The sequence below is a fragment of the Strix aluco genome, chromosome 4, assembly GCF_031877795.1.
Source record: "Strix aluco isolate bStrAlu1 chromosome 4, bStrAlu1.hap1, whole genome shotgun sequence".
Classification (NCBI taxonomy): domain Eukaryota; kingdom Metazoa; phylum Chordata; class Aves; order Strigiformes; family Strigidae; genus Strix; species Strix aluco.
In genome coordinates this window covers 90,525,370-90,551,679 of record NC_133934.1, presented here as the reverse complement: position 1 = coordinate 90,551,679, position 26,310 = coordinate 90,525,370, and the positions used below count along the sequence as shown (strand labels likewise).

The following is a 26,310-nucleotide window of genomic DNA, read 5'->3' as shown; positions in this document are numbered from 1 at the left end:
CCATCATTACCAGAAAAGGACATACGGATTTAAAAATTGTGTCCAGGGAGCTGTCATGGGAGGGGCTGAGTGAATGCAAATGTTGTTAAAAGGTCAGTACAAGTGTGCCATAATCTTTTCCTGGCAGGATGCCAAAAAGAAGATAGAGAAAATTGAGAAAGTTCTTCAGGAATCTGAGACAGGCCATGATTTGCGCTCCAGCCGTGATCTACTGAAGCAGCACAGACAGCTAGAAAATGAGACACGTGAGCTGGCAGAGAAAATGAACTCTATTGTATCTCATGCGAGGAAAATGGCCACCAACCACTTTGACTCCCAGAGGATTCTGGATGAAACACAGAAATATCTAAAAAGGTGAGGTGTCAGTCTCTTTTTGTCTCCACCCCTAGTGACAAATAGCATTTTTTGTTCTACCTTCTAGAAAATGTCTTTTGGTTGATTAGGTTTAACCCATATTCAGGGATGATCTGTCCTCCCAGTTGTACCACAACTGTGCTTTCATCTGCACCTACACAGCTGCCTGTTGACCCACCTCAACCTTTATTACTGGACCTTGTTCCTTGCCTGCTGCACTCCTCCTTTAGTCCTTTGCTTATCCACGGGTCATCCACTGCTTTCTAAGAGGGGCAGTGATCCAGCATTCAGTAGTGACTAGTTCCTTAAAACTTCACAAGACAAGCCTGGGACTAAAAAAGTGTAAATCACTTTTCATCTGCTTACATTTAATGTTATCATATAAGTCTACTTGCCAAAAGTAACCTTCTGGAGAGGGATTCTTGTATGTAACGGTTGAAATTTAATTGCAAAGAAGTGTCAAGTGGTTTCTAATCTTCACAGTGGTGTCATGACCTAATTCCCTTAGCAGAGTCAGGATAAAGCTTTGTTTTAACATATGCTTAATGGATGACCCCTAGGTTTGAGTCTTTGCAAGCACCTCTTGATGAGAGGCGGAAGCTGCTGGAAGCTGCAGTGGATCTCTATGAGTTCTACCATTATCATGACATGGAACTGAACTGGATTAATGAGCGATTGCCTATTGCCCATTCCACCAAATGTGGGAAGTCCTTGGATGTGGCTCAAAGCCTGTTGCAAAAACACAAGGTAACTCATTTAATCAAGTGTATTATAGCATTATAGCAACCTGATCTAGTGAAAGGTGACCCTGCCCATGGCAGGGGAATTGGAACTAGATGATCTTTAAGGTCCCTTCCAACCCAAACCATTCTATGTTTCTATAATTCTATGATGTTGGCATACTGCATTTCACCTCAGCCTGCAAACCAGCACCTGCACAGTTCTCCTTTACCTTCAGGAAGGCTGTTGCAAGCAAAATGTATTGCCACACTTTCAATTAGTACATTCACTGATTCCAGCACTAGCCCAGCTAAAATGATTCCAGTGGATTGAGACAAGTCAGGAATGTGGTGATGATTTTCAGAGAAAACATGAAATTCCTGTGGGAACTGCAAAATTTGTTATGTTTTGCAGTATTATTCAGAGAAATTACGTAGCTTTTCTCATTAAAAGTGCATAAAAAGCTAGTGTACCTGACACTAAATAGAAGAAATCAGGTTTTTGCTTTGTGGGTTGATCTGCATTGAATATTTTGACTGTTATATGCTCATCCTATTTTAGTTCTACGCTTACTGCTTTATTATACATGCAGTCTTGAGCTATGTGCACACTAGATTCTCTAAGACAGCATATAACAGCCATTTAATGTCTATTTTAGTTCTGTACTTCTTGTAAAATGCTTTGAACAAGCCACAGTCAACATATTTATGAAGACAAATTAACACTGATTTCTGGAGAGTTTGATTCCTTGTAGCAGTTCCTCCAGCCAGAGGGGTGCCTCAGAGCTGCCCTGCACCACAGGCAACACTGGATTTTGCAGCACCTGGATTGCAAGTTCCATGAGAAAGGTTGTAAGACCAGCGAGGAGGCTTTATGGAGCAGGAATATAATGATTTTTATGCTACTATTGACAATTCTGTCAGTACTGCCCCTCTTCTCATTATTCTCCAGTCCATTCACCTTCTGGAATATTTTATTTTCCCACCAGAAGCTCAACACTCTTTTCTGAATCCCCCAGCTTTGTGTCTTATCTCTTGTCCTCCTCCATCTCCCAAACCTCCCTGGCTACTGGCCAGGGGAAGGGGCAGGTACATGGTAAGAAGAAGGGGTAGAACCAGGCCAGAGCACCAGGCTGAGGACTTTGGTGAGTAGTGCTGAGGGTGTAGGGAAGTTAAGGGATGTCTGCTGCCCCCTTACAGACTCTTACCTCCTCCCTCAATGGCTGCACAAGAGCAGAGCATTATGCAAGCAGGGCTGGGACCGGTGGCTGACGCTGCAGATGTTCTAGAAACAGACAGTCCTTGTGTCCACTGGCTATACTCTGCCCACTGTCAACAGCTGCTAGTTTCACTTAGAACTAGGAGCACATGGAATTTCTTTGTCCTCACATACCCTTCCTTTATTTACCCTTCCTTTATTCTTGTTTTTCCTTTTATCTCATTCCCAGGAACTGCAGGCAGAAGTGAATGCCCACAAACAACAAGTCCAGCGGGTCCTGGATAAAGGAAAGACAATGGTTGTAGTCCAGCACCCATCATCTCAGAAAATAAGTGGGAAATGCCAGGAGCTTGTGACTGCCTGGCAGGGCTTGGAGAAGGCCTGTGAGGAAAGGATGAAGCAGCTGCAGCACTCAGTTGGCTTCCAGGAGGTACAAGTTGCAGCAAAGTGCTTACACAGTAGCTTCTTCAGACAAACAAGAGGACCAAAGTTTTAAACTGAATAACAAAACAGCTTTGCTGGGACTGGTATTCACTTCAGTTGCTTGAAGCCAGACTCATAGGAATGGAGGGCTGGGTTGTGTAGCTGAACACAGCCCCCAGTCTAGAGCTGATGCTCTAGAGGTTTGCCTTGGACTCTCTACCCATCCCTTGTGGTTGTGTGTAGAACACACATTTCTCCTAGTAGTAGCTCCTTTCTCACTATCTTTGTACAGCCTCAGACTTTGACTGCAGTAATGCGATGGATCCTGAACTGGCCCTTCATACTGGAGAATTATGACAAGGAAATCAGAAAAGAAGGGATCTCTTGTGCCATCCAATTTTTGCCTGTTCCAGGCAACAATGTTTCAGGCAGCAAAATGACACTGAGAAACTGATAACACTTTCACTCTCGGAGCGAGCTAGGACTTTTGGCCCTATTATTTTCAACAGGATACTGGATGTTTATGTTTAGCCTGTTTATAAAAAAAAAAAAAAAAGGCATGCAAATATTTATCTCAATAATCCAAATTTTCTATCATCAATGTGTCATGTAGGAGTGCAGTTATTCAGATAACACATGCAGTTTTGTAGACAGAAACAGTATTTGCACAGAGCTCACAGGCCCACCTAAAGTATGCTCTCTGGGGTATTTCATCATCTGGATTTATTTCCTCCATCTATAGAAACAGCTCTCCATACTATACTCTTTATGAAGCCTGATTTTTATAGGTGATTTGAACTTCTCAGGAAGGGGAAGGAGAAATATCACATTGATATTATACAGTTAGCCCCTGCCCTTGGTGAATAAGGTAAAAGAAGTCAAGTAAGGATAGTGGATGTGAAGAAAGAAAAGTAAGACAACTTGAAACTTATTGACAGAGCTTTGATGCCTGGAGAAGACCATAGTTATCCTGCACTGAAGTCTTCCATCTGTGGCCTCCTTCACTTTCATATGATTTGACAGAACAGCAGTGTGGAATAGTGGTTCTTGGGATTAAATATTCTTTATTTGTTATTTAATAAAACATCACAGTAAATCTTATGGTGCACCCTCCATTTAGAATGTATTAAGTCAAAAAAATGACATGAGTACTTTGAAAGTTGAGGTAGAAACTAATTTGCTTTCTCTTTAACTGACAGTTTTTAATGAATACTTCAGACCTGGAGGCTTGGATAGCAGAAAAACGTCCACTTGTGACAAGCAAGGACTATGGTAAGGATGAAGATGGAACACTGAAACTCCTCAAGAAACATAAGGTATTTGTCTGCTTGAATTCCATATGCTGGCCTGATCTTCTGGTCTGTTTGCAGCTGTAAAATTTTCTCATTGGTACTTAAGTACTTCAGTGTCCAGTCATCTACAAGATATTTCATGTTGATGTATGTCTACATGTGAAGGGACTGATAGAAGAGATCAATGCATCTTACTAATATGGTTGGAAAAAACGTAGTTTGGGGAAAAAAGGAGAATGGTGAATGATCTCATCTTATTTTTCTGAGGCCAAAACTGACTATGATCTCATATCGGCTTTTCAGTCTCAACAAATATATGAAGAAGGCTTATTTACTTTTTTTCCTAGAATCAAATATATAGATAGAGTATTATTTCAGGAATACTTTTTTCTGCCTAACAATGCATCAGGAATTTTTAATTGTCTTTATTCACCTATTATGTTTGAATTTATGTACACTTTTTTTTCAAAAAAAATGTTGCTAGAAAATTTTCTAAAACTGATTGAAAATGTCACGTGCTTCCAGGAAGTTTTTCTCCTCTTTTAATGTCTCAATGACTACACCATAGGCTGGTTCAAAAGTTCAAACAGTGGATATCTTGGACAACTGGCTCTCAATCCTTTCTTTTCTCTGCCAGACACTGGAGCATGAGATTGCCATTTACCAAAATTTTATGAAAGAACTGAGTGAAAGTGCCCAAACTCTTCCTCTTATGGGCTCCATCCAGTATGTGGAGGTTGATGCACCAAAGGAACAAGTTCATTCAAGACTCCAGGAGTTGCAAGAACTAGCAGCAGCAAGGTATAAACTAGAACTGCCCCTTGGATCCTAGGTCTGATTCAAAGCCCAGTGAAGTCAATAAAGGATATCTTCAGTTACCTCACAGGAATTTAGATCATATCAATTATCAATTATATTTAGGAAATTGCTTGTTGCTATATTAGAATTCTGTGCACCTATGCATTATTACTAAGCAAAAAGTCTACATTTTATTCAGGGAGTTTTGCTACATATTAAGGATTTGAAGCCCCCAAATTTCCTCTTTACCCTTCATCATCCTCCTGTAAAGTGACTTGGGATGCCAGATTCTGACTTGCCTTTGTGGTATTTGGAATCTGCTATCAAAAGGAAAAAAAGTGTTTTTAAAAGGTTTCCTGAATGTTGCTTGAAAATTACTTAATTCATTACACAGCAGAGGGGAGACAATTACAGTTACACTTACCGTTACTTGGGGTAGCTGTGCTAGTATAGGAAAGGTTTTGTTCTTGAATGAGTCATTTACTTTTCATTTCACTTCCTTTCTGGTATTGTTACAGTAAGATGTTTACAACAGGACAGTCTGCTTGTACACAGGGTTGTTAAATACTTCTGGTTTCTTGTCAGGAAGGAACAATTATCTGAACAGTTTAGGTTTTTCCTCCACAAAAATTTCACTCAAAAAAAGAATGGGGCTCTGCAAGTGGAATAACAAATAAATGAGTCTGAATACTAGAATAATTAAGCCTAGAGGAAATGCTGATTTTACCTTTTGGTTTTTATTCTTGTTTACAGTTAAAAAGTAAAAGTATCAATAGAAAATCTTGTGAATGAAAAGTTCAAAAAAAGAAATGTTCAATCTGGAGATATCAAAATGCTTGCGTGGTTGACCACAGAAATGTTTTATGTTCATTCAAGCTTAACGTTAACCTGGGTCACAGTGCCTTATTGGTTCTCTGCTTTGTACCTCTGATCTGCATTCTCCTTGGCGGGCTGGACTTTCTCAGCAGGCTATGTATCTTGTGATGAGCATTTGTGATTCAGACAGGGAAGCCAGGTTCATCTTTCCTGGAATATTTGCACAATGGGCAGGCAGTGTTAGCAGTTGGAAAATTGATATTTTGTTCACTGTGGAAGGCCTGTGACATGTCAGGCTGTATTATAAGATACTCTAGATGATCAGAAATACGCAGCAGGTTATAGCAGTTTTGCTGAACAGGCAATATGAACAGAATTGCTTAAAATGACTTTCATAGTACTTGCCTTCCTGGTGCACCATTCTCAGTTAGAAAGATTCCCTTCTCATTTTCATAAGTACTATAATTATCTTTAGAAAGACAGATCTGGAAAAAAATGAAGGGTATTCTCATGGGAAAAACAAAACCAAAAACCAAAAAAACAACAAACAAAAAAACCCCCAAAGAGAGCTCAGCTAGGCACAGTGCTTTTCTGGGAAACTCAGCCAATGAGTCTGACCTGGCTGACAGCTGTCATCCTATAAATGTAATTTCCAATCTTGAGAAAGTCAACTCTTTCATAAAGAGAATGATTCTTGATGGTGAGAAGTTTTGGGGATTAATAGGAAGAAAGTTACTGATTGCCCTCTTCTTATACTCCCTTGGTCTAATTCTATTGTCTTTTTCTCCTTCCCCCAACAGAGGGAAGAAGCTGGATGAGACTCTTGTCTTGCATGAATTTCTACGAGAATATGAAGATCTGCAAGACTGGATCACTCAGCAGAAACAAATGGCCAGCTCTGAAGACTTTGGAAATGATTATGAACACATCTTGGTGAGTTTTTTGAGTAACAAATTGAAAATCAACCAAACCATATGCAGTGAGACTGTAAAAAGATTCTAAGGTTATCCTTGAAAACTTACAAGACAGAGTAAGAAATAAGTATAAATAACTGGGAGACAGGAAGAGAAAAGGGTGAAGAGTGGGTGGGAAGGATTGACTCATTATGACAGGCAGGCAGCATTGCCTAACACTTACATCCTGTTACCGTGGGGGCTGAGCTGTGTGGAACAACTGCATGCTAAAACGTCTGTGCCTTCAGAGAGCAACTCCTTTCTATTTTTAATAACCAGATATTTCAGGGTGGCGTCCATTAAGGATTTTTTAATCACAAACGCTGATGTATGGACATCCACAGCTATACCTCTTCACATGACACAGAAACTAATCTATTGTCAGCCTGTTAGAAATCAATAGCTATTCAGAATCCTCATTTTTATAATTTGCTTCAAAATAACTTGTGTCCTAAATTTTAAAATTGGACTACATTATTCAGTTGTAGTACTGAATACACGTTTGCATTCATGAAGTGAAAACATATAATTTAATAATTGAAATTCATTGCACTTTGAATGTTTCTTTCTATCCCTGGTAACACTGTTTCTGACTCCCATCTACATCACAAACCTCATGTTTTCCTAATAGTTTGTAGCTCCTCATGGTCTTTGGAGGTAAAATCCAGTCATTTTCTGCAGTTTCTCCATCTCCAAATATGATCAGATTATTACCTGTCGTTTGGCTGTGCTCTGATAGCTGAGCAGGTATGTTTGGGAAAAGAGAGCACTCAAAATGCCTCTTTGTTCTTGTTGTTTTTCCTTCAAAAGCAACTTTGTGCCAAATATGACACGTTCCAACACCATTTGGAAGCAGCTGGGAAAAGAGTTGTGGCTTGCCAGCAGCTGGCAGACAACCTGCTGAACTGTGGGCATTCTGAGTCCCGGGAAATTCGGCAGAAGCAGAAAGAACTAAGGTAGGAGACTTGTGTTAGCTCTATAATGCTTTGTTCTTTCAATTCACACTCAAGAAGGAGGAAGTGAGAAGGAATTAGAAAAGGATAAGACATGTCCTCCCAGTCCTCCAACTGCAAAATACGTGGTTTTCTCACTGATACAGAGCTGCTACCATGCCTCATTTAAAAATAGACTACTATAATGCAGACATTATCTGCTGGCTGATTTGGCTTCTTGTAAATTGCATCAGAGGTGCTTTACAAGTAAGGGAGGAGTGAACTTCCTTTGCCCTTTGAAACAGGATCACCTAACTGGAAGGCTAGGAGCTTAGTTGCTTCTTTATTGCTTCTGATTTTCCAGTTTGAATCTCATGACTGCTCTGCAGATCAATGTTAATACGTTCTGAGCTTCTTATGTCTAACTTTGGTCCAAATTGGCCCAGAAGAGAAGCATGAAGGAATAATAGGGTCTGACTCAGTCCTCCAAGTTCTGCATATAAACTCTGAAAAGCATATTGGAGAGGGACACCCTTATATAGGACCATCTATTTAAGTGCCTGGAGCAGACAGAAGGACATGGACAGAGTAGGGTGAGAGACGTGCTGCCCCTCAAAGAATTACTCTAACAGAATTTAATGGCAGGAATGAAAAACAAAGAGGAGGTCTTGTTTTCAGTCTTTCTTCACACTGTTAATCTCCCTTACTACTAGTTTGAATGTTTTACATGGTTCTTTTTGTCATCCTCCCTTGTAGGAACTCCTGGGAGGAGCTGTTGGAAATTACCAGATTACGAGGTGAGCGGCTGAGAGATGCTGAGGCGATTCACAAGTGTTATCAAGATCTGACAGATGCTCTGGCCCATATTGAGGTAAAAAATAATGGGAAAGTCTCATATAATGAGAACTTCATTTCAGCTTAATTTGTGGAGTATTCTTACAATTCTCAGCGTGCTTACTGATGACTTCTAAAAAAAAAAAATCTCGGTAAGAAACCTGTGTGATTACTCAAAGTGTTTAAAAAAAAAAAAAAAAATCCTGGGAAATCCTTAGACACCTGACTGGTCACCTTATGGAAACCACTGGTGAAACCAGGTGCAGCTAGTGTTGCTGATCTGTGGGGTAAGCCAAGAATACCAGGACCTGAACTAAATTGTGTCACAGTGCAATGCAAATGGTAATGTTGTTTGCAGTCATCAGGCCTGACTAAGAAACTGTATACTGCCTCACTGTGGTAGTTCTTTGTACACCACTGTAGCTTTATGTGCTGAAAAAAGAACCGTCTTGTGAAAAAGGCATTTGTCTGGATTACAGTGACCATTAGCCTAGTTTTTCAGGCAATCATGTGACCTGATGCAAAAAGCTGGGCCAAAAATCTTTTCCTCTCATTTCAGTGCCCAGTACTGGCAATAATTTCAAACAGTCCCAGTGTGAAAACAGAATGAAAATCCTCAGACTTCTGTTTTATCTGAGCGTCCTGAAGAATTTCACAGAGAAACCACATCCTTGCTTTATTGAGAGGTGTGGTTTCCCTAATGCAGATGTGTACAGGAGGCAGCGATCCAACAGAGCTTTGTTAGGTTACATGTGGTAGACTCTCTACTTGCCTGTGCCGGCAGAAGCTCCCTTATTCAACTGTTATTCCTGTTTTCTTTCCGTGTTGTGAATGGAAAATCAAACATCATAATATTTTACTGTATACCAGCTGGGGTTTTCAGAACCTGGTGCATATTTAACTTCAATGATGAAGTAGTTAATTCCATGGCAGTGACAAGTTATAGTTCAGAAACACTTCACAGACCAGCTGTTGGTTTATCCCCGCGTTGAGTTTGGCCCAGGCAACCGATACACACTTCTTGCATCTCATCTTGTTAATAAGCTTCACTGCTGAGTTGGAGAGCAATTCAGTCATCTTGCTCATCCCTTCCTGTGTACCCTGGTCAGATGTCTACCAAGGAAAGCCATTTCTCGTAGGAACATAGTACTAGAAGATCTTCCTTAAGTCACCAACTCCAGTGCCGCCATGTCATAGGCAACTACAATGTGCATCTCCTTTTACAGTGCCTTACCAAGATGTGCTGTTGGTACCCCAAAACAGCCTGTGTATCTGTTACAAAAATGCGCTTCTCCAATGGTTAGAAATATTCTTCTAATTTTCACCTAAACTGACCTGGAGCAAGTTTCTCATCATTTTACTCTAGCAACAGTGTTGTCCTCCAGCTGAAATACCTTTTCTTTTTGCTTGCTGTGTTCACAGTACATGTCTGTGTAGTAACTAAATGCCTTCAGAACCTTTGTTGAGCAAAATAAACATTTGTCTCCTTTTATGTTATGGTTTCTCTGTTTCTCTCATCTTTACAGTAATCTTCCTTTGCACGTATGCCATTTTTAACTCCTCTTTCCTGAATATGTGTGTGATGGTTTAGCCCCTGCCGGGGTCTGAGACCACGCCGCCGCTGCCCCTCTCCCATAAAGGGAGTGAAATACAAAGCCCCAAGACTGAAATAAGGAAAGGTTTAATACAACAATGCAATAGCAACACAACCAACAACAACAATAACAATAACAGTAATAGTGATAGCAATGAACAGAGCAAAATAGCTACCAAATACAGCAGTTTGAAGCACGATGTACAGAACCACGAGTGCACCGCGCTCCGCGCCAGGAAAAATGTGACCTGCCAGGATGTGACATCCGCATGGTATCTGAATAACCCGGCTAGAGCTCCCCCCCCCACTGCTGGGGAAACTTAACCCTATCCTGGTTAAACCAGGACAATGTGTAATTAAATTTTTATCTAAAGATGGTTCACAGATAGACCACCTGTATCCCAAAGAATAGCCTGAAACTGGTTGTTAATGCTACTTTAAGAATTCACTGTGTTTCACTGCAGTAGCTATTCCAGACTGATTCCAAACTCAAAGTCTGTAAGACATTCTCCTGCATTGTCTGATCAAGGAAAGACTTGAACCTTCATCTCTCACAGTCCAGTTAGGTAGCTTAATCAGTTAGATACTTACAAGTGAGTTACTAGGACAGAGTTTTCTGACTTCCTTTTACCTATCATAGTTGAGTAACCCAGAATGTCCTTAACTGCGCAGTATGAGTTGCACTACACAAAATGACTAAAGATGGCTTGTAGTGTGTTTTGCTTGGAAGTAGAAAGTAACAAAGCTTTCTTTGATTTCCTTCTTCTAGGAGAAGTCCAAAAGTATTCCAGATGATGTTGCTAAGGACATGAGAGGTGTGCAAACTCAACTCCGGAACCATGTGGCCCTGGAGCATGAGCTCTCTGGGAATGAGCAGCAGGTAATGAAAGCAATTTGTGGTCTTTAATGTGTAGCCAACATTCAAGTTTCCAAGACAATCATAGTAATAATCTGGTATTTTAAACAAAATTGTTACAGGCTCTCTCTGAGAGCCTGGAAATCTTCAAGGATCTTCCTTAGTCTTCTGCTTTTTTTAATATGTTCAAGGTTTGATGGCAATGATAAAGTGGGTCATTTTAAACCTTACAGATAGGGGACATATTATAATAAACGCTGACTATTGAAGTGATTCATAGGGATATTTTTGATCACTGTTTGAAATGTACAATTATGCCAGCCTTTATGATGTGTTTACTGCCTTCTTCAAAGTGTCCAGGTGATTACAAGGAAAAATCCAGAATCTGTTCTATGTGCAGAGAAACTGTTTATTCAATGAACATAAAATGCATGTATTATCTACAGAGAATTGTAGAAGGAAGGATGAAGAAGCAGTCTGGAATTTTCAACAAGTTTAAAGGGATAGGAATTGGACTGTGAGAAACAATTATAGGGCTCATTATACAAACTTGTGAAAAGTTTCAGCTCATGAGAACAGCTGTTGTTTAGAAAGCTTCCTTGTGTATAGGAGACTTGCTTAGCTTCAACTAGACCAATAAAACTAGTATGAGTTTTCTTTTCATCCCTTTGTTTAGTAAATGGAATGATATAGTTAACACAGCATGCATTATACTGAGATTACTGAAGTAGTTATCCCAATATCACTTATCAGTGGCCTCATATCTTGGCCTTGTGGCAGATAACACTAGAATTGATCCCACCATCTGCTTTTTACTTTTAAAGTATGAGATATGCATGAAGAGAATGAAGTCACAGTTAATCTATATGGTCACTGTAGAAAACAAGGTATGGTTGGGTATTACTTGCCTTACTCGTGTAATAAATGGTATAGTAAAAAGGAGAAGCAAAATCTGCCTGCCTATTTGAAAAAAACACTGTTGTGATGAGCCTTAGCAAACACTGGATGTCACTGTTATTCCATAGAACTGAAATGAGGGAAGCTTTTGTTTAGCTTGAGTAAAGTTAGGTCAGAAAATGTTGCTCAAATTGTAGTTTCATGTACAATTAACATAGCCGTTATCATAACTTTTCTGGTATTAGCTGGATCTCTATGACTCTCTTTCCTACCCTCCTCTTCTGTCCCTGTGTATAGCTGCAGGAGCTGATCCACTCTGCAGATCGTGTGCTGACCCGTTGCTCAAAGAAGCAGGTGGAAAAGCTGAAAGCAAAGCAGCAGGCGATAGTGACGAACTGGAAGGCTCTGAAGTCTAAAGTGGAACTGCGCAAGAAACTTCTGGAACAAGCATACAAGCTTTACCAGTTTCAGGCACATGTAAGCACCTTCGGTCTTCTGTCCATTGGTACACAGGGGAAAGCTGCCTTCAGCGTGTGTGTATCATAGGTGTACTTCCAAGCTGCAGAGGTTGATGTAAAAGGCTGCAGGTGCTATCTGTGTTATTAATCAAGTATTTAAGTGCTTGTAGCTATTTAGAAAGATGTTAGAGGATAAGGATCTTTTACCTTCTGTAGGAAGGAAAGCTGGTATCCAGCTGTGTATGGGATAATTGATAGTTATCAGAAGCTGTCATCACTTCAGAGGAGTAGCAGTAGTCTTTCCAAAGACTCTGCAATTCCCACTGAGTAAGAGTGATAAAAATAGATGTTAGACTTCTATTTATAATGGATAAATGTTTGCGCTCTCTCTCTCAGGGCATGCAATAACCCTCTGTTAACTTACTTCATGGAATGTGTCATATACAACTCACTGGTCTTTGCAGTAACCTCTCAAGTTGCTTAAACACAGTGACATGCATATATCAGCATAATATCATCATCTGCAATGCACAGTAGCTCTGTCTCCAAAGAACTCAGTAGGTCCCTGAGCTATGATTTGCCACAGAATACTTTGCAAATGTCAGTAGTCTTACTTGAGCTACACCACCACAATTTAGTAGATTATTGCTGCAAGTACTGCAGTAGCAAGTACTAAAACAGCAAGGGTGCCCCCATTTATCATGGAGGAAGTTGCTAATGTAGATTTCTAGAATACCTTTACAGTTTTTTGTATTCTTAAGTTGTTCCAGGTGTAACTTCAGTGTCAATTAAAGATACCTCTGGTAGTTCACATTCTGTTTCTATCTTTGCTGGGAAGCAGAGAATATCCAGAGTGTGCTCACCTGGAAAAAACTTTTCCACAAGTATTTCTTAAGGTTGTGAGCTGGAATTAAGACCACAACAGAATGTACATAATGCTTTTGTGTTAGCATGAGAGACTTCTGCACATTAGGCTAATCCAAGTCTCTTAAAGAGTTCAAACCAGCATTCCCTGCCATATTTCATCCACAAATATGTTGTACAGTTAGAGATTAAGAATGTTTATGGCACTTTTGGTTTTTATAGGGTTTGGTTGGTTTTTTTTAACTTAAGAATCCATTACCTTGTGCAGAACTGTTGTTGGGAAAATAACAGGAATTAGAATACGATTTAAGGAAAATTAGAGTGACACTACTAATGTAGATGAAAGGTTCATTTGTCCACTGTCTTTCTGGCAGTATCTAGGAATGATAGTAAGAACAAGGCAAACTTTTTCTAGTATGTATTTGTCTAACATAGATTATTGAAGCATTCTGCCTGGGGACATCTTCATCAGGAGATGGATCTTGATGGATTTATCCATTAAAACATAGTCACTCAGAGTTCACTTTGTTATTGATTTGTTTCACAACTTATGTCATAAATTTAGTTACTGACTTCAGATAGAAAATGTCATGTTAGTGGGGGTGCTTTTTTCATTTTATTGCTGGAACCATACAAAATACCTTTGGTTTGAATTTTGTCTGAAATCTGTGATCTGAATGGTAAACCTATAGGCCATTTCTTATTCTGGCAGTTTGTCCTTTCATCTGCATTGGTAAATTTACAAGCAATGAACACCTTAAAAATATATGAATCTGACAGTGCTTAATAGAGGGCTACACAGTGCTTTCTTAACATCATAAAACAAAACAACAAAGGCAGGTGACTGTATTCTCAGTGGCATGACTAGATGGGATTATGCCTCAGGCATGCCCTGTCTCTCTGATGTCAGTCTGCTGGCAAGAAGCATTCTTGATCCTCTCAATTTTCACCTCCTTTCCTGACAATAATTCTTGAAGAAGTGAAGAGCTAGTTCCACAAATTCAGTAAGCTTGTCTTTCTGCCCAGATGGGACAAGACAGGGTTATACAGCCACGTCTAATGAATGTAACAATCTCAGCAGCTCTAGCGTATGTTAGAGCAGCTTTGCTGCAGAACATCCCCAAAATTGCTGAGCACAAAGAGGCAACTTTGCTCCCTTTCCTCTTTCAGCTGTGACAAGATGTCCACAAACTTAATGTGTTACACAGCTGTTCAGTGTACCTGCTTCATTAGATTGTTCATATGCAGTCCACGGGGCTTTTTCATTATGAAATTGTACACAGATTCGAATTGAAACAAAACCAAATCAGCCTTTTCATGAAAGGAGAATTCTGCACAATACATCTCCTTGCATCCTATCAAGTACGATTTTAGGACAGAGATGGCCCTAACTGACAACACACAGTAACAGCAGAGGGCTCCAAATCTTCCAAGAAACTGTCAAGGAAGAAGAATTTAGACATAGACTCAAAGTATTTCTGAATGATCTGAGGTTCTTATTCTGAAGTTTGTGCTAGGATCTGCATGGTCTCTGTCAGACTCTGCTTAGGAGTTTCCTGCAGACTTATGCCTAGTCTATCCTTAAATGTTGCTGACAGTGGCAGTCCAATAACCTCTTACTGGCTGTTGACTTGTTCCATTGCATTAAATATCCTATGAATTTTTTTCCTAATACTTAGCTTAAAATCTCAGGGAGTCTTAGACATTTGCAGTGCCAAGTGCAATGTCAGTGTCTACAGTGACATCCAGCTGTGTGTGAATTAGTTCTGCAAATCACAATGACACCAACACATGTGCACTACTTGGGTCCCTTTAGAGCCATTTAGTAGCTGTGTTCACTGGCTTTAAGAGAAGAGTATCTTGGCTTTAAAATCTAAACTCCTAGGATGCCAAACTGGCCAATTTCAATTTTGTGGTACTTTTCTGAAAATATTTTTTCCTGGCTGGATGGTTCACAAGCCAGCTTTGATCTGTACAAAATTTTGATGATAGGGATAAAGTCATGGGTAAAATGGAACAGACAAGAAGCTATTTCCATTACATAGTTTCCTTCAGCAGAAAAGCCAGCAACCATTCACCTTCTCTGCCATGAAAAAGCATTTTCCATCAGTGGTTACTGTACACAACAGTTTTTTAAAATACACTTAAAAACTAAAAGACCGTTTACTACCTCAGAATTGAATCAACTAATCCAAAGACAAACTATAACAAAACTTAGTTAATCATCCCACATAATCTTTAGTACAGTTTCTTGCAGTCCTATTTTTTACCAGCTCTCACATAAGAGCAAACACCTATTACAGATTGAAATGAGATGCCTAAAGCAAACGGACTGGTGAAGATGCAGAATCAAATGCAGAGAAAGACATGCAAAAAATGTTGAATTATTTTTACTTGCACAAGTTTCTTCAGTCACAGTCAGAAAATAATTCTCGGAGATTTGTTTTAGAAATTTCTTGCTCATAATTGTCTCAGCTGAATGCTTCAGACACTTTGAAATATTGTAAATATGTTTATCGGTTCATCAGATTTTGAAAGTAAACTAGCATTACATTCTTGTTCCTTCCAGAATTGTTTCTGTGCCAATCTCAGTCATATAGTTCCACAAATCAAGAGCTGAATCTGCATACCTGATGTACTTAAGCAATTTTTTCTGACCTGTGAATTGCCTTTTTTTCCACCTCTATTAGATTGGGTGCATTTGTTTGTCACTCTCATTTTAGAATATGTGTACAACTTAAGTTTTGAATAGACTTGTATTAGACAAACCTAAGTCACAGAAAAGTAGATGATATTGTTTTATCCTCTGTGAAGGAATAACACCAGAAAACATTTTTGGAATGATGGACTAAAGGGCAATAAGTGTTATCATGTTGCCATTGATGTGATATAACACAGTTCAATTATGATATTATAAATCATGTATGATTTAACACACTGTATAGAAGTTCCTGCAGTCATATTACCCACCCTTGTTAAAATTAATAGAAGTACTCTAAACCTTAATGAAATATTTTCTTTCTTGTCTGTGATTTTATTACCTACTATTCACTTAAAGTTGAACAGTCAGCCTGTGATTTTCCTGCCTGATAACCCAAGCTTGAGCTATAACCTCAACTTTCACATTTTCTCTGGTTCCAGGTATGGGACTATTTCTCATGGACAGCAGAAATAATAAGGGAGATGAGAGCCAAGGAGACTATTCGGGACATATCTACTAGCAGCCTGAGACTTACCCAGCATCAACAACTACTGGCAGAAATTGAAGCACGAGAAGAGAAGTATAGTCATGTTGTGCAGCTAGGACAGTCGCTCTTGCAAGATGGGGAAATAGGATCAAAAGAGGTAATTGAAACTCATTTTTGTTCAGTCACACACATTCAGCTACTCAACACTAGTGTAACTATCATTCTATACTGTATCACACTGTAAGCATACAAATGCGTGTGTACGCTCACACATTATCCATATGCATGATCTACGTTTGCCTCAGTGTGTTACCTAGCTTGGGCACAAAACATCTGTTCCATTTCCTACCTCAGCAGTAGCTGAGGGCTGGCATCTCCTGAAGGCCCACTGCAGCAAAGCTGAGCTCATTTGAGAAGTTTGCTATGTTCTGAACAATGGAGACAATTCTACCCACTTCCCAAACTGGGTTTTCACACAAATACTATGCTTCGTATTACAGTGCTATATCCATACCAGACCAGGCTGGGCAAAAAAAATGTCAACCAAATAATGAAAACACTCAAACATATCAGAGAGTTTAAGGATTAATTGAAACATTTTCTGTAGTAATGAATTATGCTGGTATATTTAACTTCCTGGCAATGAAAGATGGAAATCAAAATGTCAGTTTACTCAAGACAAATAGCTTCTATGATTCTCACAGCATTATTTCTTTTCCAGTGCCTACTAGTTTACTTCTCCCTTGACAATTCATTAACATACCTCTTGAATATCTTCAGAAAACTGCGGAGTTCATGCAAACTACTGTCCCATCTGACCAAGCTATTTCCTGAAAATTTGTTGAATATTGCAGTGTATCACTATAGTAACTAGAAATCTTCCTGACTGTTATGTCCTTTGCCTGTAGAAAAATGTAGGAAAAAATCATTTATAGAAGGCCTGTGGATATACAGAATTTGGAAGCTGAAATTGCATGAGATCTAACATTGAGGCATGTATTCACTGATTAGGAGAATATGCTATGTTGATAACTTATTTAAATATCTGTCCTCTCCCAATTTGAAGTGCTGTAATTGCACTGTTATGACTAAAGATAATGGAGAATTAGGATTTGATTCTAGAAGGTACCCCTGAGAAACAGTTACCTTTCTTTGCTCTTTGCTTGGGCTGCTGTGTATGCTGTAAGAAGCACTCCTTCATTCCTGAAATGAGGCACCTTTGATTATCTCTCTGCTCAAAATAAGTGCTAGAACTTGTTCTACTTTTTTCTGTTTGATAATGTTGTTGCAATTTAAGGAGCTTATCCACCACTCCACTTAATCCTTTCTCCTCCCACCTTACCCTGGTCCAGGGGGTATAAAGACCAACATTAGTTTTTCATTGGAAATTGTGTTCAGATTCAGCAGAAGCTACAGGCTCTGTTGAAAGAGAAGGAAAATGTGTACAATGAATGGAAACAGAAGAAGGAGTGGCTGGAGAAAATACACCAAGAACAAATGTTCTACAAGGATTGGGATCATCTGGACATGCTCCTGAACTCACAGGAGGTGAGTGAATTATAAACTTGAAATAAGCAGTTAAACTCTTCAAGCATTTGAACCCTTCCAGACTAAAAGGGGCACTACTGTTCACCTACAACTTAAAATCCTTGGGTCTGTGTATAGACAAGGCATTCTTTTTATTGTTATTATTTGCATGTGGTATTACTTGGAGACAGTAGCAGAGTACAAGACCCCCCCTTTGTTATGGAGCTTAGGTGTGGAACCAGAAACAAAAAGATGATTCTTGCCTGAAAGGTAATTCATTGCAAATAGACATAAGAGCTAACAGATGAGAGTCACAACAGAAGAGGGAGACAACAGTCCAGTCTTAGTTTGCTTCACAAACAGGTCTCAGCATACCAACTGCTTAACCACTGGCAAATTGTTTTGTAGGCTTCAGAGAGAAGGGAAATTGTAAAGCGGGTTTGAAGGAGGACAGGGAGATTATTTTGCGGGTGTTGCTCAAAACTTCACTCCTGGCAGAGGGTTAGTGCTGGGGAAATGCAACTAGTAGAAAATGGATGTTGGCAGTGTGAGTTAATCCAGGGAAAGGAATTGATTTCTTAGTTCTGCAAGGGAGTTGATAGCAGTGTGGAGAACAACTATGAAAGAATTTGTTTGTAAGGAATATTAGTTTGTTTGTTTGCAGTAGAGAAAGAAGAGCTAGTAAAAAAAGCCCTCTCATTAAAAGGTAGGGCTGATACAGTTAATATAAAGAGACAGAAGGATGTTCTTATTATCATCATTTTGCAGCTCTTGACATAAATTTGTTTCATCAATATTAAATTATCTTTTGTCTCTCTCACGCTTTCCTGGATTCATGGAACTATTTAAAGAGGTTCCAGCTTTAGGTCTGACATTTGCTATTACAAAACTGAGTGCAGAATTCATACGTCTTTTCTAGTCACTGTGCAAATTCATGGATTGATGGATTGCTTTAAAGCACAGTTAACTGTGCTGAGGCTTGGCATGCAAACCACATCAAAAGCTGCCAAGCTGAAGGGTTGAAGAAAAGCTGAAGGAGGTTGTACCTCTGAGTCATTTCTTATTAAGAAAAAATAATTCTTAATTCTCAAAGACCACTGGCAGCATAATATAATGGCTCTCATATATAATATAAATGCTGAGTTCTGTTTTCCACCAGTGCTTTGCCACTGGCACTAAATCTTTTGGAAAACTGACCCTGAGCTGTGCCATACAGTGATACTTAACCCTTTGGGACACATGGGCTTGGAGTCTTCTGCTACTCATTCCTTGAAGGAAATGTATATCTTCATAATTCCCTACAATTAAGACCCTTGGCAATTATGGCCTGCATTCTGAGTTTGTGCCAAAGCACGAAACTGAGAGTTTCACCTAGGTTCAGGTTTTACGTGTAAAATATTACATAGTTCTGCCCATTAAAAATTTTTATTTGTTGCTTAATTAGCAAATGGCCCAATTTGCATTATATCTCTCTCAATTCCCTACCAAGCAATGATACATCATTGCTAACATCATGCATGGGTAGCATAATCAGGGAAAGTGTAAACTCTACAAAATTTTGGCCACTGTATTCTTTCTCTTTTCATGAAATGGAGATCAGCCAACCTGCACAGGCACTGTGACTACAGCATCTGCTCTGCTGTATACTGGAGAGGTAAACGCATAGGAAGCTACTATGGATTAGTGTCTCTTCTTCCCCTCAGTCATGAGTCCTGGTTGCAAAAGACTATATTACTCTTACATGAAAAGGGTTGTACCTGGCATTTTCAGTGTGCCCCCAGTCCATTCTGTACAGATAAACTGTACTTCATATTACTTATTTATTCAGATGAATTTACCATTGCCATATGCAGTGATGTAGATTGCTACGGAAGGGGTGGGTGTTTATCACAGACTGAGTAAATTCTCTTGGTAGGATCAGTCACAGTCCCTGTCTCCTACTGCAAGTTTCTTCAGCCAAAGCAAAGCCTGAGAAAGAGGGCTGAGACCTTGAGGACCATGAAGGGCAGTTCTATTATCAGAATCTTTCTCTCGTATTTTCTCTATGAACTTCCAAGGAGCCTGGTATTCAGTTGCTCTTGCTGTGACTAAGTGTTCAGAAAGTGGAACAGTAAAGCGTAGCTACTTGGCTGTCCCTCCCAGCACCCCTTCACACAGATGACATTTTACAGTCAGGAAGAATGACGAGAGAACAAGGAGAGGGGAATAATGACAAGTTGGTCTTGTCCATGCAGGTATAGAGAATGAGGGAGCAACAGTCATCATATGCTCTTACATTCCCTCCACCACCCTCTGCATCTGATCTTTTTTTTAAAAAAAGAGCACTCAGGTTGAAAAGAACACGCTAGCTGTGGAAAAAAAAAATCATAAACCTCTTGTTTCTCATTTTTTGCTTATATTTAATCCTCAGAAGATTACAACTGATTGAAGAACTGTTCCTTTTGTGAGAGGTCTGTGCATGTAAAGAATTACAGTTGCATGCTCACAGAGTTACTGTTATAAAATAGAAAAGTAGGTCACAATAGTGTGACCATATAGACAAATGCCCATGATATTGCAGTCAGTGACCAAGTATCTACCTGCAAGATACCAGGGAAATTACAGGATGCCATGGATTTCTAAATTAGTAATCTGGATATCACAGTCAGCCATATGTTTCCTCCTTCACTGACACAGTCCCTACCATCACCAAGCTACCACAACACCTAGAAGAAACTGTTATGGATTAATGCTCAAATTCAATCCAGGAAATGTATAAATGCAGTTAGGTGGGAAGAAGAGATGCTGAATTTGTTCATATCCAAGAATGCAAACAAACAGATCCTCAGTGATCAGTGAACATTTGGGATGAATTTCAACTCTCAGTACTCTGGATGCACCAATTAGGCCAGTACTATGAACAGCTTTCCTTTCAGGAATTACTAGCTTTCCTCCATCATAATAACTCACTTCTGTGTTGTCCATTCTTGTCATCTTGGTTTTAACCCATACTGAGCAAAGTACATGAAGAAAAGGCAGCTTGCCTCAAAGCTAAAGAGTATTGGTGAAAGCACATCTCAGCTGTACTTCACAAATTCCACTGCCACCTGCTCATTTTAAATCATATTTTGCTGTCTTTAAGTCAGCTTTACTGATTTGAGGCCTGGCAATGTCGGCGATCACTTCAATGTCAAGAGCAGTGTCAGTCCACATAAATAGAGTGATGCAGGTTTAGGATATTGTGCTGCTGAGAAGACAGAGGCTATATGTGTTCACATACAAAATAAGCTGTATCTTTGAAGAATTTATAGGATTAAATCAATAAAGAAAGCAAATCATTGCAAGAAGAGACTCACTTGCTGCTGTTCATGGAAGATCAGGAAGGAATTTACCTTCTACTGGATTTTAGTCCTTCCTTAATATGCAGTGCATCAGCCTGGCCCTGAATAGAAACAGCAACATTGTTGTGATTCAAGTGTCCCCCATTGCTTTTGTTCTCACATCTCGAAGTGTGATCATTCTTCAAATGGGATATTCCTGTGCTGCAGGACTCACATCTAAATGAGGGAGAAAGAACAAGAACCGCTAGGCTGTCTTTTGCAGCTGCCACCATCTGCCTTATGGATCAGTGTATACAATTTGACAGTGAACTGAGGTTCCTTAGTTACTATTTGTATTTTACTTCTCTGCATTTGAAGAACAATTGAAAGAAGAATCTATTCCTTTTGGATGGAGTTCTGTTACTACTATATGGAGTTAAAATGTGGCTGTGTAGTGATGCAGACTCTGCTCCCTAGGGAGACAAGCAGGATAGTAGGAAAGCAGTCCTTTCAAACGTGTTTTCAAAAAGTATTCAGCCAAGGCATCAATTGAAGACTCTCAAACCACTTTCCCAATGGGAATTTTTTCATTTGCTGCTTTCAGAAAGGACAAAAGCAAACACACATTCAAAATGGATTCCTATTGGGCAAACAAATATAAACAATCTCTCCAACCCTTGTGTTTCTCCTGACTTTTGTGTTTGAGGCAAAGCTCAGTTGTGTGCATTTCACTTTGCACATCTGCAAAATATGTGTGTAAGAAAGCAGCTTCTGCCATCCCATGATTTTTCAATCCATTTTTCCTGGTACTTCATATGTCTTAGTCCAAGTCTTTCCCCCAGCAGCAGGGAACAGGGGCAGGAAGAAGGCAACAGAGGAGTGTTTTAAACTAAGAACTACTACTGAGAACTGCTCTCTCATTCGCTGTCTGTGCCAGTGTGACAGGTTTGACTTTACGCCAGCATCTTATATTACATCCAAATTACTTAAACCTTCGAAGGATTTCTGGAGAATTTAGTCTAAGATTGTTCTATGCTAAAGAAAATAGAGCACATGTGGAGAAAATTAGGCAAACATCTATCTTAAATTTTTTTTTATTATGGATTCAGTTGTGCCATTGCATGGAACTGTTGTAGGAAACTCTCCTAAGACCTGCAAACTGAGATCTTGCCATTAGGAGTACAGACAAGCAACAGCTGAAAAAGAGAAAGAAGAAAAAAAGCAATTTTTGCTTTGAGCAGAAGCAGTGTCCAGTACACTCTCCTCTGCTCTAACCTTTTCATAGCAGCAGATGCACTGCTCAGGTTAGCTGCTTTCTTTTTTTTTTTTTTCACAGATGAAATAACAGCGAGTTCGCAGGCTGTCTCTGGCAGGCGTTTTTGGCTCCCTCCTACTCTGTCTGCAGTCTCACTGTCAGAACACTCGGGGAGCAGAGCCTCATGCTCTGTAATTTATCTTTCTGCCCATCCCACACTCATATCACTTTGCAGACGTGACAGGCAGTGGTAGCAGTATTAGAAGAGCTGTGCGTTTTTATTTTGAATGTGGATTTTTTTAGTTTATACATTTTTTACTGGAGAATGTTTATTCATCTCTCATTCCTTCGCTTCAGAGGAAGAATGGAAATTTCCAGTGCCAAAGGAAAAAGGATTAGGAGTTGGTTTTAAAAACAGGGGGAAAGGCAAGTTTCTGTGGCTTTGATTTTTGCATCGTTTAGGACTAAACTTCAGAATGTCATGCAGGGACCATCGCTGCAAACTTTCATCTGCAACCTATGTCTCCACTGTGGAAGTGATGCTGTCTTCCAGCAGAATGACCCCACCTCCTCCTTTTGAATCTGCTGTGCGGGACAGGCCTTTTCTAAAGATGCCAGCATCAGCATGGCATCCTCCCACTGCTCAATCAGTTGCAGAGCTTGCTCCAGGAAATGCCAGCTCACCACCAAGCAGTGTGTCTTCTGGAGCTTACTGTTCAAGGCTAGATGTCGTCCTGGCATACACAGACCGGAGAAAAGGTTTTGGGAGCTCTAGTCGCTGTGTCAGTCGTTCTGATGAGACATCCAGGTGTTTCAGTCCTCCCAGGGACCCTCAGGGCCATGGATATGAGGGTTCTGGCACTCGGTCAACATCTGCATCTTACAAGCAATATTCAGAAAGAGAAAAAAATGTTCATCGTATTTCTCCTGAAAAAAACAGTCCCTTGAAGCTTGCTGTATCTTTGCCCTCTGATGTCCTTTCCTGCAAAGCTATGCCAAGCTGGACATCACGCCTAGACGTTGATCTGTCTGCTATTCCTGCTGTTCCTACACTCCGCAGCAAAGATCTGCATGCATCCCTGGAACCTTGTGATTCTCTCCCACCCCAACAAGGCTGTAGCCAGTGCAATGCCCAAATGCCAGACCTCCATGCTTCAGTGAAGCTCTACATTTCAACTTGCAGCTTGATGATAAAGCCTTTTCGAGCAGATTCCCATGGAAGCAGTCATGCTCATTCAAGTCTGCTCATGCCACAATTAGAGAAGGTGCCTGAAACGCCGGCTGGTCTCCCTACAGGATCTCAGAAAACAAAACAAGGCTTCACTTCAGGTGGGTCGCCAGCCCTTCAAATCACAAGATTTCATGTGACTTCCTCTAAGTATCCTGGCCTTCCCCAGCAGACTGTCTCCAGAGATATATGGCTGTCCCCAGCTGTGCTGACTGGAAGAGAAAATTCAACTAGTGGGAATGAGGTCACAAGCAAGGATTTAAATCCAGAGCTGATTGTCTTTCAGAACCACCCTTCATCTAGGCCAGAGTTTAGGAAGACTCCGCGTGATGGTCTAACACCTGCTCACCACAAGGTTTCCAAAATCACCCTGATACTTGCCACCCCTTGGACTGCTATGCCTATCCAGGTGGTAAGAGAATTTAGAAGAAGCCCAAGTCCAACAATCTTTATCAAAACACATGATTCAGGTATAGCTGGTCCACCCTTTCACCCTGTGGAGATTGGGGCTGGCCTCTCTCTATCAGTGAATCCAGTTTGCTGCACAGGATTGCTTCCTAGCCATTGGGCAAGATCTGGTCTGAGATCTTCCCAGGAAACATGCACTCTAAAAAGTGTATGCCCTGACAACATTTTGACAAACATACCAGCTCACACCACGTCTTCAACTCACAGAGACACAGAGGGTGCGTGGTGTCCATCTATCGCTGTCAACATTGCATCCTTTGGATCTGGAAGGAGAGTGGTGAAGATTTCCATTCCATTCTAGGAACATTTGCAAACAGAAGTTCTAAGTTGTGTTAATCAAGCCACATGGATTTCTTTTTGTATGCTTCCTGCCATGTTCTCACTCCCTAGAGGTGACTTCTGGGACAATCAGAAAACTAATTGTGTTCTGCTGTCACTGAGGCTGCAGCTACAGCTTGATCTATCCTAAGTGAAGCTGAGTACTCTGATCTGATCAAGCACTTAACAAATGTTTCTTTTTAACCATTAGAGTACTATTGTCAACATGACATGCTAAATACTATGCATGTGCATATTGGGCCATAGTGTTCAGCACTTTGAAGGTTCAAGACTTCAGAGCCAGGAACTGGTTTTCTTCTCTGCTAGTTGGGCTGGGACCTGGGACAAATCCTCAGTGTAGTTTTTCTTAGTTTTTTCTGTTTAACTGTCTTAATTTTCTTATTTTTCAGATTATGCTATATTTCTAAACGGTTAATTCCTGGTTTTGTAACTTTTAAAAGTAATACTTGATCCAAACCCAAAATATTTAAGTGTGTAGGAAGAAATCACTTTTTTTTTTTTCCCCTTAGAAAAAGAGAGGCACCACCCTTTCCTGAGGGAAATGAAGGGAATTTAGTCTCCATAGCATCTCAAATCTAGACATCCCAGCAAAGTTTCTAGCAGTGAAACTATGGAGAGTTTAAGAGGAATTTAGTCTGCCTTCAGACAAATGTTTCATACGTAAATATTTTAATGATGATGTTGTATAGACACAGGATTCTGGTCTAACACCTACTACTTACAGGATAGGGGTCGAGCTTGTGGATTTTGAAGAAGGAGGGGATAGGTGAGAGGAGGAGATCATACCAGTTATGAGAAAACAAATACCGACTGCTCTCTGTTTTTCACATATACAGTTCTTATATCAGATAATTATATTGTTATGCCAATGAGACAGCATGCAGTGGGAGGGGGGAAGGAAATTTTAAATACATTTAACATTAGAATTTCGCATCTAGATTGTGAGGTCAGAGGCCAATACAGTAGTGTTAGTATGATAAAAAAGGTGTATGTATTTTTTTTATAAACAACTTCAGTGTGTTTTATTCCACTTATGGTTAGAGTATGATACCTTATTATAACTTTTACTGAAATGAAACAATAGTACAACATATTTGTGAACCATTTATAATCATGGTATTTAGCACATTTATTTACTTTACTAAAACAAATTTAATTTTTTCATGAATTCTTTTTTGTATTTACTTTTATCGGAAGTAAGTCAAATCAAACCTTGTTGTTATCCATCTGGGCAGAGAGTTTGGACTTGATTACGTGCTTTAAGAGAAGGCATTTACAACTGGGAGTAATTCTGGCTTTTAGTACATGCTTAGAACTGAAAGATTTTCAGTGGAATTCCAGCAATCTCAGCAGCAAGCCCAAGGCAGGCAGCGGGGGGCAAAATCTTCGCTATACTGTGAAGAGTAGAAGCAGGAGAAGGAAGTGGATTTGCACAAATACTTAAAATAGTTTATCTTCTAGTAAAATAAAAATGATGCTTCTTGGAAGACAAATTTCTTTTGGTGCTGTGTCAGTTTCCAGTGTGTATAAATGTGCAGTTGTGGCATCCAAAGAGCATAGTTATCCTAATGACTAAAATGTTTCATTCAGTATTTCTCCAAAAGCTGGAGTTGGCATGTACTGTCACGTAAGTGTGTATATAGTACTATTTTATTTAAAATGAACAATTTTAATTTTTTTTAGTTGGACTTTGCATTTAGTTCTGATTAACTTGTATGTAAGAGGTCTTATGACAGTGTGGCTGAATTTATGCAATGAGCTCAAAAATAGTGAAAAAATCCAGTTAAGTAGGGTTAAAACCTCTGTTTCTGTGCTTTGCATTGTTAATAACTTGGCTATTTGTTACATGCTCCATTTCAAATTTCAAAAAAGGCCAAGTCCATTTTGGGGTTTTAAGCATCTTTGCAAGTCTTCACTTAAAAATGGGTCCATGATATAGCAAGTGGTCAAATCTTTGGTGTTTTTTGTGGCTAAGCATTAAAATCCTGATGATGGGC

At 39.7% G+C, this 26,310-nt stretch overlaps 1 protein-coding gene across 1 annotated transcript in view; it reads left to right on the top strand.

Moving 5' to 3' along the window:
* Positions 1 to 26,310, top strand: part of SPTBN5 (spectrin beta, non-erythrocytic 5) — a 100,593-nt gene that overhangs the window by 27,178 nt on the left and 47,105 nt on the right. The window contains exons 24-35 of the mRNA XM_074824177.1: positions 128 to 354; positions 915 to 1,101; positions 2,522 to 2,722; positions 3,915 to 4,031; positions 4,645 to 4,808; positions 6,422 to 6,554; positions 7,385 to 7,530; positions 8,263 to 8,377; positions 10,704 to 10,814; positions 11,985 to 12,164; positions 16,151 to 16,354; positions 17,596 to 17,745. Coding sequence (XP_074680278.1) covers positions 128 to 354; positions 915 to 1,101; positions 2,522 to 2,722; positions 3,915 to 4,031; positions 4,645 to 4,808; positions 6,422 to 6,554; positions 7,385 to 7,530; positions 8,263 to 8,377; positions 10,704 to 10,814; positions 11,985 to 12,164; positions 16,151 to 16,354; positions 17,596 to 17,745 — 1,935 coding nt within the window. The remainder of the gene's footprint in view (positions 1 to 127; positions 355 to 914; positions 1,102 to 2,521; positions 2,723 to 3,914; positions 4,032 to 4,644; positions 4,809 to 6,421; positions 6,555 to 7,384; positions 7,531 to 8,262; positions 8,378 to 10,703; positions 10,815 to 11,984; positions 12,165 to 16,150; positions 16,355 to 17,595; positions 17,746 to 26,310) is intronic.